Here is a 19431-nt window from a genome sequence, read left to right on the forward strand (position 1 = left end):
GGACTTCACTGTTGGTTCAAAACAAACTGTATTAGTTGGGGGGGAATCTTTTAAAAATATAAATATAAAATACATCTAGTAACAAGATGTCATTGTTATTTCCCCAACTTACCATAGAAGGAAATTTGATATCAATATTAATATCACTGGTTTTGAAAGCAAATCTAGTTAGACAGGATCCATACATCCTCAATGAACATTCTGAAAATAATACAAGAATTTGATAATCAATCATGTGAATTCATAACTGTTTTTAATATTTTGATGATACTACAATAGTTTTGAAGGAAAACTATTCAGAGATTGTATAAGAACTTATTATTTTCACTTCCAATTGTAAGGTGCTTTTAGATTTTAAAAAAGATATATTAATTAGTTCATTCATATTGGCAAATAATAGAATGAACTAACTCTGAACTAATTTCGCTGCCAATTTCACATCCCTTCCATAGTTCAAAGATAAAGCTAACAGAGACACTAACTTGTCTCTTCTCAATAAACGTCATCTCTTTGCACTAGACATAAGCACCAAGTGTGATTATTCCTTAAAAAAAGTATTTCAGAACAGCTTACATAAACATCAGCTCCATGCTGCTTGCCAACACAAGTATATAAGTGTACACTGTATGTGTATGAAGAAGCCCTCAGAAGTTTTACAGACAAAAATGATACTATAAGAGCCAGATTTAACTATTGGTCTGTTAATTCTGTGTATTTCCTTATTAAAATTGTTAAAATGTTTGGCCTTATTATTAAAAGACACAGTAGAATCTAATTTGTCTTCTACACTCATCGTTTCTCACATCCAAATGTTGGTGGAGTTTTATTTTTAATGTGAATTTTAAAAAATAAATTATTTGAACCTGTTTCCTCTGTAATTCTGATATGGAATGAGACACAAGTAGGTTAATTAATTTTGTGTCTGTTCACACTGTTGTTTCCTAATTATGGATATTTTATATCCAGTTACAAATATAGCTTTGATATATTAGAAGCAAAGCATTTATGTACATTGAAGAAATCAAAGAAGGTAAGGTTGGATTTCATCTCCCTGAAACATTCCATGTATAAACAAGAAAGTGAAATAATCATAAAATCATAAAGTTGGCCTATAAGGCCATCAAGTCCAGCCCCCTGCTCAGGAATACAAATCAAAGGATATCTGTCAGGTAGTTGTCCAAATTTATCTTGAATGCCTCCTGTTCTGGAGTACTCACCACCTCTAGAGTTTGTACTGCTCTAACAGTTAGGAAGTTTTTCCTGATATTCAACCAAAATCTGGCTTCCTGTAACTTGAACCCACTGTTCAAGTGTTGGTGAGCAAGGTATCCCCCATCTTATAACTGTGTGTTTTCTTTCTTTTTCCTAGGTGCAGCACTTTGCACTCATCCCTGTTGAATTTCATTCCGTTGTTTTCAGCCCAGTGCTCAAGCCTATCCAGATCATTTTGTTTCTGTCTTCCAGGATGATAGCTATTCCACCCAATTTTGTTTCATCTGCAAATCTGATTAGCATTCTCTGCACCCCCTTATCCACGTCATTGATAAAAATGTTGAATAGCCCAGGGGTACCCCACTTGTTACCTCCTCCCAGTTTGAGAAGGAGCCATTAATCATCACTCTCTGAGTACAATTCTGTAGCCAACTGTGCATCCAGCCTACACCTAGTTACTGTATTTTTCAGTGTATAAGACTATACTTTTGTCTAAAACCTTTAGACTAAAAATTGAGGGTCATCTTATACACGGAAGTAAGCTTAGGAGAGAACAAAAACAAGTGGACCGGAAAGCAGATATCAAAGTGATCCTGCAGGGCTTTGATCCCTGCTTTCCCCTCCACTTGCCAAGCCTTAGCACAAGGAAAGCAGGGATCAAAGCGCTGTAGTATGGCTTTGATCCCTGCTTTCCCCTCTGCTTACTAAGTCCCATGGAGCTTAGCAAAAGGAGGAGGGAAAGGATCAAAGCAAAGTATAAAGGGGAAAGGGATCAAAACGATCATGCTGTCATGGGACTGCTTTGATCTCCTTCCCCTTCCTTTTGCTAAACCCCGTGGGGCTTAGCACAAAGGGAGAAAGCAGGCATCGAAACGATCCTGCAGTGCTGATCCCTTTCCCTACACTTGCTAAGCCCCACTTAGATTTCTTAATTTTGGGTTAGAAAAGTAGGGGTGTCTTTTACATGGGGATGTCTTATAGATGGAAAAATACAGTAGCTTGCTAATCAGAATATCATGGGGCACTTTGTCAAAAGCTTTGCTGAAGTCAAGATATACTATATCTACAACATTCCCTCTGTTTATTAGGGAGATTACCTGATCAAAATATGAGATTAGATTAGTCTGGCAGGATTTGTTATTGATAAATCCGTGCTGGCTTCTAGTTATTACTGTTTTGTTTTCTAGGTGTTTGCATAGAGACCGCATTATAATCTCTTTCAGAATTTTCCCTGGGATTGATGTCAGTCTGACAGCTCTGTAGTACTCAGGTTCCTCCTTTGTGCCCTTTTTGTAGATAGGGACAACATTAGCCCTCCTCCAGTCGTCTGGCACCTCACCCATTTCCCATGATTTGAAGAAAATAATGGACAGTGGTTCTGAGAGTTCTTCAACCAGTTCCTTCAATACTCTTGGAAGCAGTTCACCTGCCCTTGAAATGTTAGCTTATTCAAGGTAATAAGGTATTCCTTGACTATTTGTTTATCATTCTCCAGCTGCAATCTTGTCCCCTCCACCTGCACTTCAAATTTGTCTGTTATTCATAATTCATCCCTTTAAATCTATTGCACAGCTAACACTACAAAAATGTAAAAATTGGTCATAGGGGGAATCTCTAAAAAACAAATAACAAAAAACTGATAAGGAATGCCAAAAAAATGCAAATGCCATTCAGTTTTGCAGCATTCTAAAACTATTTTGCACAGTTGAATACATGGAAATCAACTACCATATTTTTCTGTGTATAAGAACCCCCCCAACTTTTCTAACCCAAAATTAAGAAATCTAAGTGGGGCTTAGTAAGTGGAGGGAAAAAGCAGAGATCAAAGTGCTGCATGATTGCTTTGATCCCTGCTTTTGCCTTTCTTGCTAAGCCTGCTTAGCAAGTGGAGGGGGAAGACATGGATCCAAGCACTTTGATTTCTGCTTTCCTCCTCCACTTTCTTGTGAAGAAAGTGGAGGGGGAAAGCCCTTTCTTTGCAAGGAAGTGGAGAGGGAAAGCAGAGATCAAAGCGCGTTGATCCCTTCCCCCCTCCTTACTTCCATGTATAAGACGACCCTCAATTTTAATCTAAAGATTTTATACATGGAAAAATATGGTATATGCCCACAATGTTATTTTTTAAAACATGAAATACTTTCCTGCAAAACAGTGATGACTCTGCATAATTACCTGGCAGGTGCTCCTGAATTATTTTCTCCATGCCACATACAATTTCTTGGCGGATTTTAAAATCATAATCTGATATGCCTTGTTCCTTTGCTGCCTCCATCAGAACACTACTCAAAGCAGACACTTGTGCAAGGGAAGGGGGAGGGAGGGCACGCAGTTCATTTTCTTCTTGCTTTTCCTGAAGAATATTATGATAAATATTAGTGTTATTACTGAAGGTGACATTTCAAATCTCATTCTGATTTACTTCCTGAAATTTCCTTAGATGCTGAATATTATCCCAAAGCAAAAACAGTGCATGGAAATGACATGATACCAAAAGGTCCCTCACAATAGGAATTGAAGATCTCATAAGCAACCCTACATGGCTTTGGTGATCCTACATATCACAGTTGTGCAATACAAGAAGGTGGCACTTCTTCCTAGGAAGAAACCGAGCTTGGTGGCATACGATATTGGTAATTATAGGCCCGTCGACAATGTTTCTTTCCTCAGCAAGGTAGTTGAGAGGGTGGTGGCTGATCAGCTGCAAGCTCTTCTGGATGAAAACAATGCCCTGGATCAATTCCAGTCGGGCTTCAGGTCACACCATAGCACAGAAACAGCATTGGTCGCCCTGTTTGATGACCTGCTTAGGGAGGCCGATAGAGGCAAAATGTCTCTGCTGGTCTTCCTCGACATCTCAGCCGCCTTTGATACCGTCGACCATGGTATTCTTCTGGGGAGGCTCCAGAGAGTGCAGATTGGAGAGTTTCTTGGCCCTGTGGTGCCTCAATTGTGGGGTTCCGTGGGGATCAATTATCCAATGCTGTTTAATATCTATATGAGGCTGCTGGGAGGGGTCATCAGGGGATTTGGGGCTTCATGTCATCAGCACGCTGATGATACTCAGCTCTACATCTCTTTTTTCCCCCAACAACAGTGGATGCTGTTTCATCCCTTGAGTGCTGCCTGGGGGCTGTTCAGCAATGAATGCAAGGTGAATGGACTGAGGCTGAATCCAGGCAAGATGGAGGTCCTTCGGGTGGGTGCTCCAGACATCAGTGGTCTGGGAAACTCCCTTTTCTTTGGGGGGCGACTCTTACCACCAAGAGTGAGGTTCACAGCTTGGGTGTACATCTGGACCTGGCGCTCACCATAGAGACCCAGATGTCATCAGTAGTCTGTTCCACACATTTCCACCTTCAGCAGATTGCCCAGCTGCATCCCTATCTTGATGTGAGGGTGCTCACCACTTTAGTCCATGGTCTTGTAGTCTCAAAATTAGACTACTGTAATGCGTTCTACGTTGGGCTGCCTTTGAGTTTGACACAGAAACTTCAGATGGTACAAAATGCAGTGGCCAGACTTCTAACTCATGTTAAAAGGTACCAACATATTTCCCCCATGCTGGCTGCCTTGCATTGGCTGCCCATTTGTTTCCATGTTGATTTCAAAATTCTTACAATTACATATAAAGTCCTAAATGGTTTAGGACCTTGATAACTGGCAGAGCGCCTTTTCCCACCCAGTTACTCGTTCCAGCCAGGTTGGGTGGCTGTGGGGCCTAACGCCGAGGGAGGTCCAGAAGGAAAGAACGAGGAACCAGGCCTTCTCAGCAATGGCCCCTCGCCTCTGGAACAACTTGCCTGTGGAGATCCGCCTGGCTTCCTCTCTGAGTGTCTTCAGAAGCAAACTCAAGACCTGGCTATTTGGGCAGGTTTTCCCTCCTGCTATATCTTAAATTCACATCTTACCATCTTGGATTTAAAGTGTATGTTTATTGGTTTTAACTGTTTTTAAGCCTATAATGCTGCCCAATAGATCTTTGGTCTATTGAAATTAATTGATTAATTAATCAATCAAACAAACAAACAAACAAATAAACAAACATATTTTGCTTCAGTCCATATAAGCTGTCCTGTAGGCATGCTGCAAGGTTCAACCTTGCTAGCTGTATCATTAATATCCAGACACTACCAATACACCAATAACACACAGCTCTATTTCTTTTTCCTCCTGTTCAGGAGTAGCAACAGACCATGCAGTTTGCTCAAGGCTATACAGCTGGATCCTCTTCTGGGATTGAGCTCTCAGTCTCTGGGTCCACAGCCAGATACCTACATTACCATTAGTTTTTTTATTTGTTGTTTTGGACTGCAGGGACTTTGGAGTGGAGATTTTTATTTGTTTTTACTTCTGTGCAGAGCCATGTCTGATAGAGCTACACAAATAAATACTAATAATGATTATAATACTACAGCTACTACTAACAGTAATAATAAATTGGGCTATATTTTTACATGTTTGCAATTTTATGTTTACTGAGATGTCCTAAGGGCCATATGGGGGAAGGACAGTAGTGAGGAAGAGAGACAGAATTATCTCATCAGTAAATCAATCATTTTTTCCTAAGAGCAGTAATATTGTTGCACAGCAAAAGTCTGATATTTGTTTACTATGGTTAACCAGGTGATTTTTAAAAGTTAGTGAAAACTAAAAAGCTAGCTAGAGAGGTCTCCACCAATATAATAAATCTGAAGCCTGGAACTAGCAATGCTTACCGTTATGTTCTTTTTATGCCGTTTTTCTTTAATATGCTTGTGAGCTCCTTGGATATTTTCAATGTGGACTATGCAGAGCCTGCATAAGTACTGGCAATTAGAATACTCTGGAGAACGCTGTGGGGGAAAACTCACATGTTTAAAATTCAGCAGGCACTTAATCGCATTTGTTTGCCTATCCATCGTGACAATAATTACCACTACCAAGCACATCTACTCCAGAAAAATATAGCAGCTATGAAGACTTTTCTTACCAATCATAGTAGGATATGGTAGTTATTCATATATTATATTTTATATCATTTACAGTAGAACCACTTTTGTTCATGTTTCTTTCAAGCTGCCAAGATAGGTGCAATGAGAAAACTGTAATACACCAAGAAATCTAGATTTATCTAATCTTACAACAAAACTCAGAACCTCTAGTTAAATCAATGAATATATACCTATTTTGTTCAAATGCTTCTAAGAAGAAATTAAGATAGATGTTGGATGTTTGAAAAGATGGCAGAATAACAGTAATTTATGGAACTAGAGGACTCAAAAATATGTGTGAAAAATATGATATAAGGACAAGGACCATGTCATATTGGACAAAACAGTGGCCTCAAAGTTTTATGATGGTAATACTCAATCTAAAGAAGAAATATTGTTTGAGCCTCCCAAATCATAACAAGCAGGTACTGATATGGTTTATTCTTTTTATAAGTAAACTATAAAAGAGAACCATAAGCGTGTAGTTTCTGAGTAGCAAAATATTAGAGGATTATGAAGCAGATGTTTTTATAGCCCTTAGCAGTGTTTTTGAGTTTATTCATCTGTTCACTGGGCACATTATGATCTTGGAAAAAATACTTTTTACAAAGCCTATACATATTGATTACTAGTATGTATCAAACACATCGTGCACACTGGCACATTATTGCACTTTGACAAGTTTGCTTTTTCACATATTACCCCAAATGCTAAAAACAGACATTTCCTGAAAGCTACCCAAGTCAAGTCATACAGAGAGGAGGAAATGCACAAATGCTGGCTTGTCGTGGTATAGGAGGTAATATGAACAAGCTTGATCAGTGGTTCTCATGCATCTCATGTGAACAGGACCACAGTCAAGGGGAAACATGCCATCTATTTCATCCTAATTATGAGAAGACGTAATACAAATCTGATATATTTCCTATCAAACACACCAGCATCTAAAACACAGTTGAGAAGGACTTTACGCACAACCATTCTGTACTCCAAATTTTTATTAAAGACCAAGCCAGTGGCCATGCATCTCCCCCCCCCACAACTACATATGCAGAAATAGCCTAAAGAAGAAAATAATATAAATTGAACTCTGCTTACTTTTTCCAAGCGGATAATATAATCCCTTTCCAGTCGTTCTTCGGCTTGTTTCAAGCCTAGCTGCTGTTCTGCCATCAGTGTTGATTCATCAATTATAGCAATGTTTTCTAAAGAGGCAGTCTCTGCATTAGTTTCTTTTGCAGAATCAGAATGCTTTGCTGCACCTGGCATGAGAAAAAATCTGTAAATTAACTCTGTTTTTATAAGCAATTAAAAAGCACTTTATAATATCATTATAACTTTAATTTAACCAATGCAATGTATTATGTGAACAAAGCAGCAGCTCCTCTGTGGAACTTACAACTAACTCATGAAATGTTGCTATTTATTTCCTAACATTAGCAGAACCTGCAATTTTCTCACAGCAGATAACTCCAGATATACTGTAGCTCCTGCTGCCTACCTCTCTATTAAGCTTATTCTCCCTTTGCTTAACTGGTTTTCAGGGTGTCCTGAAACATAGATCTCACATGAAGTACTTTTAGGCCTTAATCCTCAGACTATACTTACTTGTGCATAATGTCTCACAGCTACATGCAAGATACGTAAAGATTTAATGAGCAATGATTTTAAGCTATACTTTTCTTTTATCTCTTTTTTCATCTGTATTAATGTTGTGACTGCCTTATAAATTTAACCTGTATTATGGTCAATGTCTTTTGCTGGTCATGGACTGTAATAATAAAAAACTAAAATAAGCTATTTATTTCCATTTTACAGATAATATACAGTATAAAGAGATTTGTAATAGAGCAAACCTTGCTCTAGTCAATTATCTCCATATCTAAAGCTCAAGTCTTAATTCTGAGTTCAAAAAGCACCTATTGAATTCACAAATGCTGTATCACACGGGGAGATAAGAAACATCAGCTCTGTTAATGTTATCCATACTGAGTCTATAAATATGACAAAATATGATGACAGAATGGTCAGTCATGCTTCAGACCACATTTGAATCATGACTTATTTAACTCCATTCAGATAAAGATAGCATATCAGAAAAATTTCATACTAGATTTCTGTGTGGCTTGCTGGTTTTCTATTTGCATTGAGTATGAAAAGAATGTTTTTCAACTAGCTGAATTTTTTGATAATACTCATGAAGCTAAAATGTACAAAAACTGTTTTAAACATATTTCAAACTGGATTAACGTTTTTCTCTTCTTTCATAAAAACTGAAAGCTGTACTCACAGGAGTCTTCAGACATCTGTTCCACTGGTCTCACATCCAAACTATTTTCGCCTGAATCATTAGGCCAGTTTATATTAACTTTGGATGAATCCTCTCTTGGTTGATTTTCCAGCTCAGAACTTTGCATAGTTGCTAAGGTTACTGTGCTGGCACCATTCTGCAAAATATGGGAGTTTGGAGGTTTTTCATCCACATGTTGAAGTCTTAACTGTTTCAGGCATTCTGTGCCTTCTGGTACATTTGGTAATCTTTTTGTTTTGCTTCGACTTTGATCCTGAAGACTTGATTCCGCGTCCTTCAATCCAGAAATACGACTGTTTGTTTTACATGATTTATTTTCTCCTGATTTTTCAGGACAATTATCATTCTGCTTATTCTTTTTGAAACTGTTCCCACCTGAAGAACTTCTCCCAGTTTCTTTTATGGATTTCTCATGTTTGTTAGTTTTAAAATGTTGATTGGTTGCAGCTCTTGTACTTTTGCTTTCTTCACAGACAACACGGGCAGATTTTCTTGCATCATGATTTCCACTTTTTGAGCTCCTGCCCTCTTCCATTATTGAGAAGACCTGCTTCGTCTATCACTTGAGACTACAGTATTTGAAATGAAATTTTGCAACAATCTGAGCCGACCTAAATCCTCTGTTCAAGCAGGGTATCTGGCTGATTGTCTGTGGGGAAGATTATGTTGCTCTTTGAAAAACATAATATGATAAAACAACATAACTATTTGTTCATCAACATAACCCCCAATATTTTGCTTTTTCACCAGAAAAGAAAAGTTAGGGAGGGAACAGAAACAAAAAGCAATCAAACAGTCCAATCATATTGTAAGGAGTTATTGATTAAATTAGTGCACTACATTGAATAGTATCTTTTAAATTCTTTGGTGACAACAAGAGCAGCAAAACAGAGAGGAAAATAAACATTCTTATATCCTATTCATGCTCTTCTTTGAGATATGCTAGTCCACGGGTTCTCAAATGGGTTGGGGAAGAAACTTGAAGAGGAGAATGATACCATGAGATCTGTTCTTAGATTTGTTACCATTGTCATATTAATATTGAAATTTCTTAAGATCTTCTTGTTAATAGTGAGTAATAAGGTGTAAAAACACCTTATTAAAATTATTGCAGCATTCACTTAGTATAGAAAAAAACCACAAATACAAAGTTAAGTTCTTTAAAAGCTTAAAGAATAAGCATCCAAAGTAGTGGCTCCACAACTAGCAAGGTGGTGTATATATATGTAAATAAATAACATAACATAACAGTTTATATCAGTGACCTGTAACTGAAACTTACATAGTTTTATGGTCTATTAATAAGGCAGTTTGGATTTGATTCAGACTACTGAAGAACCAGCTAAGTTTCACTTCCATTTCCTGTTAGTTTTTTGGTTTCATATCTGTTATTTTCCATGAATTTGAGTGTCAGCATGTCAAGGATTTCAAAATACAAAAAGCATAGTTGTACAATTGGGACAAAAAGCATGGAGCCATTTAACGTGGGGAAAAACCCTGCTCTTCACAGAGTTTTTAAACAATATCAAAAACTGAACTTAAATGTATGTGTATTATTACTCAGATTTTCTGAGATTCACAAAATACGTTAGTCAACTTTAAATGTTTATCCTAGTGTGGTGCATATTTACTTAGAGCTCCCAATAGTTCAATGAGATGCATGTCCAAATGAATGTGCACAAAGCTTCAACTTCAGAAACTAACAAAAAGAAGATACAATGCACTATGGAAAAGATTATTTCCCTTTCCAATCTGTTGTATATTTTTAAAAGAAAGAATCAGAACTCCATCAAAAACAGTCTTTATTTTCATCTCATCTAAAATATGACCTTTTAGCAAATCACCCCTTATCAATTAATCAATCCAATGATTCATTCATTAAATATCTATTAAACCGATTACATTTACCAATGCTCATATTTTAACAATTAATGTTCGAAAGATGATTAAAATACAGAGGCTATATTAATATATTTTCCTTGTAAAACAATATCAGTAGATTAGGAACATTCCCATTCCATTCCCCCCACCACCAAAAAAAAAAAAAAAAACCCCTGCAGGACTGAGGGTGGTACATTTATGCTACCATGCACTGGTAGTAGCAAGTAATAACTCCCAACGCTCTGGAAGGGCTCACAGAACAGATGGTCAGAAAAAGAAATGAAGAAATGTCACTTAGAGGACACACAGAATACTAACTGCCTATGATATTTGTACAGGATCCAGCTTGTAGTTATTACTTTGCAAGTGCCTAGAAGCCAACATAAAAATGTATCATCATAATTTTTTTACAATCTTTTAAGCAGTATTTTGTCATTCAAAATCTATAAAGTCTGGTTTCAACTTCTCTTTGCAATAGGAGAAATAAGAATTGAAGGGAGACATGCACTGCCTATTTGCTCTCAAAAGAGAGAACATTGGTACATGCTTGGCTATCAACCCCAAATGAAAAAAAATATTTACGTATCTCTTACACTTCTAATAAATATTAAAAACATATAGCAGTGTAAAAGTATATCAATTCCATGAGCCGAACACACACTAGTTTTTGACTGTCAATGGAAGGCTATCTATGAGGAAGCCAGATCAGATCCATAACTAGGGACTTCAAAGTCTCAGTATAACTGAACTGGTGGAGAAAAGTAACAAAAGAGAATGTACTCTGTATCTGCACTTCAAAGTCTTCCCAAGAATATCTAGAATGTACAATCCACAAGCAACTCCAGGAAAGCTCTGGTTTTCTAATTGCTGTTCTTTGTGCTGTTGCTTTGGAAATGGGAAATTCGGTTACAGTCTGTTCTCACACATATACACACATGCTTATTGTTTGCCTGGTGAGGAAAAACCAGAGAGGGATTTTGGCTTTACAGGATGTGTACAAATGGAATAGAGGGTTAGGAAAGAAATCTCAGGTGAAATGAACATCCACTCAATATTAAAAGGGGAAATTTCATGTTAAGAGTTCAAGAAGAATTTGAAAATGAAAATATCCTTTATAAGGATATTTATAATATGTATTCGCGAAGGCTTTCTCGGCCGGGATCTAATGGTTGTTGTGGGTTTTTCGGGCTCTTTGGCCGTGTTCTGAAGGTATTTCTTCCTAACGTTTCACTAGTCTCTGTGGCCGGCATCTTCAGAGGACAGCACTCTGTGCTCTGATGTAGTTGGCTTGGGAGTGCAGTATTTATAGCTGTGAGATAGGCTTTTGTCTTTTTCTGTAGATGGGTGATTAGTGTGTCTTGTTGTTGGGTGTATTGTTGTGCTAAGGAGAAGAGATTATCTGTCCCTGTGGTTGATGGGTGTCATTGGCTGGTCTTTAGTGTGTAGTGATCCCTTGTCATTGTGGCTGGGTAGAGTTCGTTGACCTTTTGCATGCTGTATTTTTGAGAGCTGGGAGCCAAGTTTTGTTGAGCTTCAGACTCTCCTCTTTTTTGTTGAAGTTTCCTCTTTTTTGTTGAACTTCTGCTGGTGCTCGTGGATTTCAATGGCTTCCCTGTGCAGACTGACATAATGATTGCTGGTGTTGTCCAGTATTTCAGTATTTTTAAATAGAATTTCACGTCCAGTTTGTTTTAGGGCATGTTCAGCTATTGCAGATTTTTCTGGTTGTTTTAGTCTGCAATGTCTCTCATGTTCTTTGATTCTGGTGTCGATGCTTCGTTTTGTGCATCCACACCAGGATCAAAGCCATTGAAATCCACAATCACCAGCAGAACTTCAACAAAAAAGAGGAAAGTGTGAAGCTCAACAAAACTTGGCTCCCAGCTCTCAAAAATACAGTGTGCAAAAGGTCAATGAACTCTACCTAGCCACAAGGACAGGGGATCACTATACACAAAAGACCAACTAATGACACCCATCAACCACAGTGACAGATAATCTCTTCTCCTTAGCACAATACACCCACAACAAGACACACTAATCACCCATCTACAGAAAAAGACAAAAGCCTATCTCACAGCAATAAATACTGCACTCTCAAGCCAACTACACCAGAACACAGAGTGCTGTCCTCTGAAGATGCTGGCCACAGAGACTGGCGAAACGTTAGGAAGAACAGCCTTCAGAACACGGCCAAAGAGCCCGAAAAACCCACAACAACCATATTTATAATATCCTTATAAAGAATTTCAAAGTGGTCATGCTTGAAAAACTGGACTATTTTGGTAACCTCACTTCAAAATGGATATTAGAGAGCTGAAATTCTACAAGGACAACATGGCAAACAGATAAGAGGTTCAAGAACTTCACTAAAAGAAAAAGTAACTGTATTACTTTTGTTTCCATTGATTAAGACACTTTCACCCAATTTTGATGAATTTCCACTCTTCCATAGGAGCACTCATGTCCTCCTGCTACAGGACAAATCTAGTACTATTCAGAACAATCTCTCAGTGCTATAGTTAGGCTGTGGCAGAGAAGTGCAGAGCTCAGGAGGGGATGCAAAAGATCTGTTATAAAATTAGGCTTCTCCCTGAGCAACTGTAGGTCCAATACCCAGTTTAGTTTAAAAACCTTTAAACTTTTTTCTAAACCTTGAATACCAAATACCTTAGATACCAAATTCAGAAACCAAGTTTCTGAAAACCTTTCCAGATATTTATATGGCACATAAATATGGCATACCTTTTTGGGTTTTTAAAAATATTTTTCTTCATTAAATATAAGTGAAAACAACATATAGTATTGGCTGAAATTCTGCTGCAGAATTACACAAATGCCATAACTTTTGGAAACAAACTGTCATAAGTTAAGAAATCTTTGTAGACATTATCTACCACATATTGAGTCGTGCAACTCTGCATGCAACAGATAGCGTCTAGGGAGATTTCCTAACCTATGGCAATTCATCTCCAACAGTTAATGCTGTTGTTGCAACTGTGCAATAGGATTTCAGCCATTAAATCAGATGCTTATAGATCTATGGCAGTCTTTTTTTCAATTCAATTGGAGAGGGAACTATTTTTCTGGATAAACTTGTAAATAAGTAAAAAGAAATGAATGTTAAGCTAATCATGCAAAATATTTTAGATTCAGAACAAAAGTTAAATGTGTTTTTAATTGCTTGATTTTCAAGATAAGAAAAACATTAAAATTAATTTTAAGAATAAATTAATTTATAGCTAATAAAAAGATAACTGAATTTTCTAAAGATTTGCACCTTTTTTCAAAAATCCAGTTTCTTCTACTGGAATAAGTTGCAGATAATTTTGCAGTAAATAACTTCCACTGCCTTAGTTAGTCTGGGTACAAATATTCTGGATTTTTAAACAAAAACTGGTATGGTGCAGTGAAAAAACATGAGAAGGAAAAAAAAGGTATTGCAACAGTTGCAATTTTGTATACTAACACCGAGGTAGAGAGGAGTGGGGTAACTTTTAGAAGCAAAGCAAAAAGCTGCTATATACACGACCTTTACTCCCTGCAGGTTCTTCCCTTTATAAACTTTAATATTTTGAGCGACCACAAATGGGAGTGAAAGACCTGCAACAGATAAGGTGAGATGGCCTGCAGCAGGAAGCTGATACTGTATATAGATCAGAGCTCACATTCCTTTCCTACAGAATTTCTCCAGTTCCATATGTGAACATATGCACGTGCCCCAAAATCATTACATTTTGAAATTTCAAAGAAAAACAGGAAATCATATTAATGTTTTTATCTACAGTGGCTAAATATCAGGTTCCTGTTATTAATGCATTATTATACAAGTTTACAATCAACAGATTTTATGTGTTTACTTGAAGTATTCATAATCTGTTAACTATGGTAAGGTGCTTTAATATTTCTTTCTCCAACAGTGTGAACACTACTCATAGTTACCAATGGAACACCCTTGCTTTATATGCGCTTGGAGGGGCAGAGTCATGCACACGCAAGAGAGAGAGATGGAGCCCACTCAGCAGGGCTGAAAATTAGAGCATACGTTGTTGCACACACTTTAAAAAAAAAAAAAAATCCAGCAAACAGAACTAGACCCTCTTGCACTGTCATCATTTTAAAATGTAAGTCTTTATATTTCTGGAAGTCCAAGGGGAATCTAATGGTTCAAGAAGAGTGGTTCCCTACCTTTTCAAGTTGTGATCTCCTTTTATAATAGGTAAGTAACTTGCGATATACACAAAGCCAATGTGTTTGCATAAAAAGGCATTTTTAATGAGGTAAAGTCATCCCTTCTCAGGAGGTAGAGGCTTATTTCTCCCTCAAAGGGCCTGCTTCTCATACATACAGATATCCACTAACTTTAATATCCCACACTGAAAGGTCAAGGAAGAAATTGGTGCTGAGGGTTAAACCACAAAGCCTCTGGGGTGCAAGGTCGAAAGATCAGCAGTTCAAATACACAGACGGAGTGAGCTTCCGTTGCTTGTCCCAGCTCCTGCCAACCTAGCAGTTCAAATGCATGTAAAAATGCGAGTAGATAAATAGGTACCACTACAGTGGGAAGGTAACAACATTCCGTATCTAGTCGCGCTGGCCATGTGACCACGGAAACTGTCTACGGACAAACACTGGCTCTATGGCTTGGAAACGGGGATGAGCACTACCCCCTAGAATTGCACACTACTGGACAATTGTCAAGGGGAACCTTTACCTTTACAACCCATCTACGATGACCCACGAACCCACTACGTTAAGTAACAAGAATTTCAGCCCGTGAGTTGCTACACAACCAGTTATTAACCCTCTTGCCTAGCGTGCCTTACATTGGTTTTTGAAGTCTCCGTTTGTGAAAATACTTGAATGTATGAACTTGCTGCAATATGAATGTTAAGTTCCAGGCAAACAGTTATCTATCCAGGTTTCATTGTCACTGTTCATAAATCAAAATATGCCATATGTACTACACACATCACACCATAAATTTCAAATCACATCACAGAATGAGTATGATGTAGTCATAAGTTGCAAATGGATGTTCACCATTTTATATAAATGCTACTCTGTATAAATGGGTTTTGTTGCAGGAGAAATCATCAGGTGTCAAAGAGGCATGATTATGATTTCTAAAAAAAATTCTTTACACTAGTCTAATTTGAATAAGTCATCAGAATTGGTTTGGACCAGAGGAATCCGACTATTTAATTAGAACAACATCATGAAGGCCCACAGTGGTGCCCAGTGTTCTGAATGTCAAAGTGAAGAAGAACCACTATTCGAATTACTGACATGCTTCTTTCACGCTTTAGCAAGCCCTATAATCATCCCTAACCCTACAGAAACTAAAACTGTGGAGACTACCAGAAAAATCTCAGATGTCTTTTCACTCAAGGGAGGTTAAATACATTTTTGATTTCCATTTTGCCTGGCTTCTTTTTAAAAAAGCTTATGTGAGGCGCTGAAAAGGTTCAAGCTGACTTTTTGCATTTTAAATGCAAAAAGCCTTGACTTGGCTGAATCTAACCTTCAAAATGCTTTTAATAACAACTCAGAGATAAGCAAAGACCCCAAACCATATTATAACAACTCAGAGATAAGCTTCTGTTCTCCTTTACCCCAATTACGAAATGGATCATAGCCATTTCACAAAGCACAGCAACATCAAGTATTTGCTCAAACCATACTGTGAGAAGTTTCACTTCTCCTTTCCACATACTTCTGTGGTGTGGAAAGCTGTCACAAGTCTACTTCTATTGCTTGACTTCCCCTGTTTACAGAATGCTGACAACTAGATTTTAAATCAGCTGGTGATTACAAAATATTGTACAGCAAGTATGTCCTGGGCTACAATGGAAAGCTAAATAGTTCACTCGCCATCACCTAAAAAGTAATGTAGGATTCTCCCCTATGACGTACAGTATATTTTTAATTACAAAAACCTCCTTAAAGTATCATGAACTTTGATAGGACTGTATAAAATAATAAGGACAAGGATGATCTACTACACTGAGTCCATTATTCTCCCACTTGCTCTGATGCGAAACTTGCAAAGATCGGACACGATAAAATCAGGATACCACAGCCAGCTCTCCCCCCTCCACGCATGTTTTTCCCGAAAACAACATTAATAGCTTAGCTTTCCATCCAAATTTTACAGCTCTCCCCTAAATTAGTTACTCTGGCCACAGATAGCCCCCCGCCAACGTACTAGTGCAACTTTCCAGTAGCCCCCCCCCCCCCGTTTTTAAAGGGTCTTCAAATGAACGAAGTCGAAATCCCAAAGCAACAACTTCGTCGTCAATCAACCTGCATGACTTCGCTCACCGCGCACTCCTCGAAGGGCCTGGACTCGTTAACTTTCGTTTCTCCCTTTCCGGGTTCCCTACAGGAAAACAAGAGCAGGGAGTCGAAAGGAGGCTCCTCCAAAACCGAGAGGGCTCCTCAGGCAACACGGGGGGCCCGGCAGTTGTCGAAAAGGAGGCGCTCTGAGAAGGGTTTTACAGGGGGGGAGGGCAGGGGAGGAAAAGCACCACCAGCAAAGGCCCTTCGCTCAGGGACACCCCCCCCCCCGCCGCCGCCGGTCCATTCCGTACTTCAACCCGAAGGGGAGAGCCAGAGGTGGGGAGGGCTGGGCAAAGGAGGAGCCGCTGGAAGCCCGCCACCCTTCTCTGGGCCCACGGACTCAAGTACCTGGCTGTCACCCCAGGGAGGTTTCCGCCGCGGCCCCCTCCATGTCCTGCTCCGGCAAACTGGAGGCCCCGATGCGAGCGCCTCAGTCTGGGCCGGCCGCCATGTCAGCCGCGGCGCGCACTGCATTGTGGGGGAGGGGAAAGGGAAGCGGGAGACCGAGCGGGGTGGGGAAGGGTTTGTTACTGGACGGAGGGAGAGAGGGAGGCCCGCCGGTGACTTGCTTCTGTCAGTCTGTCTCAACAGAGGAGACGTTGAACTTCGCCCCGCGTCTCAGCTCAACCCCCCCCCCACACACACACACAACCCCCGCTGGCCAGAATCCGTTCTCTTTGGCTCCTATAGTCTCCTGAGGAAGGGAGACCAACGCCTTTGGTGGAGCGACCCATCTTTGTGAACTATACTGGTTATTGCCCCCCCGCCCACTCCTGCGCGTGGCGCGAGGGCAGCAGGGTTCGCCCCCCACCCCCATAGCCAGTATTGCCCCCCCCCCAGGGATTCATTCGCACAGGGACGGAGAATCAGCTCCTCAACCCCGCAGGACCTCACTCCTGGAACCGAGCGAACTGAAAAGTAAAGTCTGGGTTTCTCCCCAGCCCCTGAAGTTTTGCTAAGGGTTTTTTTAAAAAATCACCACGCAACCTCATCATAACAACTTGTTTTTGCACGAACCCATCTCTGTTGCCAGGTTAACCGAACCGCCATCGGGACGTCTGTGGCATCTTCATTACAGTACTTTTCAACGCTCTGCAAAAATTCCAGATCAAGAGGACGCGCTTACGTTATTGTTTTTTAAGTGTCTCATGTAGCACCTTTTTGGTGTTTTTGTTGCATCTGGCTAGTAGAGCTAGCCTCTTGCGATGGATGGATGGATTGATTGATTGATTGTAGTCTTTGGAGGGAGCTGTGAAATGTAGAGTAAATCTGCAGTCTGTCTAACAAAAATGAAGATTTGTGGACTTCAGAGGGGTGGAAAAGTCATACATGACACTATACCTGTATGGAGGCCCATCATTGTTGTTTCCAAGTGGTGGTGCTTCTCAGATAATATTTTTAACGGCCTGACCTCATGAGTGATTTTTCTGAAGTACTGTAAATGCTAAGTTGAGGTACAGAGAATTATAATCTTTTGCTCTCTTGACTATGAGTCTCCACATCAGCAATGTTCAGACCAGCATAGAAACTTTGAACTGGCTGTGGCAAACTTAGCCCTGTGTAACGGATTAATCACATGTGATTCTTGACCTTCCTTCACAGAGATCGCCTGGATGCAGGTTAACTATTCCCCAACAGTGAGATACTGTAGATTATTCTGAAAATTTACAACTTGTCTATGCCTCCACCCTGTGAATTTCTTGATTAAGTAACAATTCAAAGGTTAGCAGTACAGTACTATATCTAGTGTTGACTTCAGATTACTATATGGTGATCCAGGTTCACCTACATTGCTATAGTGTTGTAGTAACATCAGCATTTTTGGCAAAGAGTGGACCATATTTTAATAAATCTAAGATTATGCCTGTCTTTTCCAAGACCAACATTCTCATACATCATCACTGTTCTTAAATGAATTAGAAATGGATTAGAGAAGCAGGAGTCAGATAGGGCTGGTTAGTCAGAGAGAGGGGGAGATACTGAGAAAGATAGAGCTAGTTAGGAAAATAGGTAGAGAAGGTGGTAATGATATAGCAAGAGAAAAGAAGTATGTATAGTGGTGCCCCGCATAGCGAGGTTAATCCGTTCCGGATTAACCTTTGCTATGTGAAAACTTCGCTAAACGGAGCGGGGAAGCCCATTGGAACGCATTAAACATCATTTAATGCGTTCCAAATGGGCACAAAACTCACCATTTAGCGAAGTTTCCAGGGTCCAGCAGCCATTTTCGTGCCCTCGGTAAGCGAGGGGAGGGCGCGAAAACGCTGCACGCCGCCATTTTGGGCGTCTGGCGGCAATTTTGAAACCACCGAACAGCTGGTATGCGGGCGTCGCAAAGCGAAGATCGGTAAGCGAAATGCTTACCTATCTTCGCTATGCCAGTTTTGCCCATTGGGGCCGACGCTATGCCTCCGCATTAGCGATCCCGAAAACAGGATCGCTATGCGGATTCGTCGTTATACGGTGCGCTCGTTAAGCGAGGCACCACTGTACTGAGAGAACTGTTGATGAATTGCGTATGTATACCATGTATCTGAAGAACTTCTGTTATTATTCAATCTGCTTCACTCCAATACAGTAAATAAGTTCTGTTTCTGTTCACAATGTCATTTATATTGTGGATTGAGGTAATCCACTGGTGGCAGCAAGAAGAAAATGCGACATGAGCCTTTATGAGGGAAAGACAAGCAGGGGCCACAAGGGCAAACGCCACAG

The 19431-nt window shown here is 39.5% G+C and overlaps 1 protein-coding gene across 3 annotated transcripts in view; it reads right to left on the bottom strand.

Annotated features, from left to right (window-relative positions):
• TUT4 (terminal uridylyl transferase 4) overlaps positions 1–17195 on the bottom strand; it is a 49387-nt gene extending 32192 nt beyond the window's left edge. The window contains exons 1-7 of one of the 3 annotated variants that reach the window (XM_072997623.2): positions 17065–17195; positions 16699–16756; positions 8473–9142; positions 7281–7444; positions 5928–6044; positions 3385–3562; positions 113–201 (exon numbers count right to left, since the gene is read on the bottom strand). In XM_072997623.2, the coding sequence (XP_072853724.2) occupies positions 113–201; positions 3385–3562; positions 5928–6044; positions 7281–7444; positions 8473–9028 (1104 nt within the window). In that variant the 5' untranslated portion in view covers positions 9029–9142; positions 16699–16756; positions 17065–17195. Of the gene's footprint in view, positions 1–112; positions 202–3384; positions 3563–5927; positions 6045–7280; positions 7445–8472; positions 9165–16698; positions 16757–17064 lie in introns of all 3 variants that reach the window. The other 2 variants (XM_078392887.1, XM_020788082.3) reach the window with 2 other exon arrangements.
• Positions 17196–19431: the final 2236 nt, after the last annotated feature.

Source organism: Pogona vitticeps, chromosome 4 (assembly GCF_051106095.1).
Source record: "Pogona vitticeps strain Pit_001003342236 chromosome 4, PviZW2.1, whole genome shotgun sequence".
Lineage (NCBI taxonomy): Eukaryota > Metazoa > Chordata > Lepidosauria > Squamata > Agamidae > Pogona > Pogona vitticeps.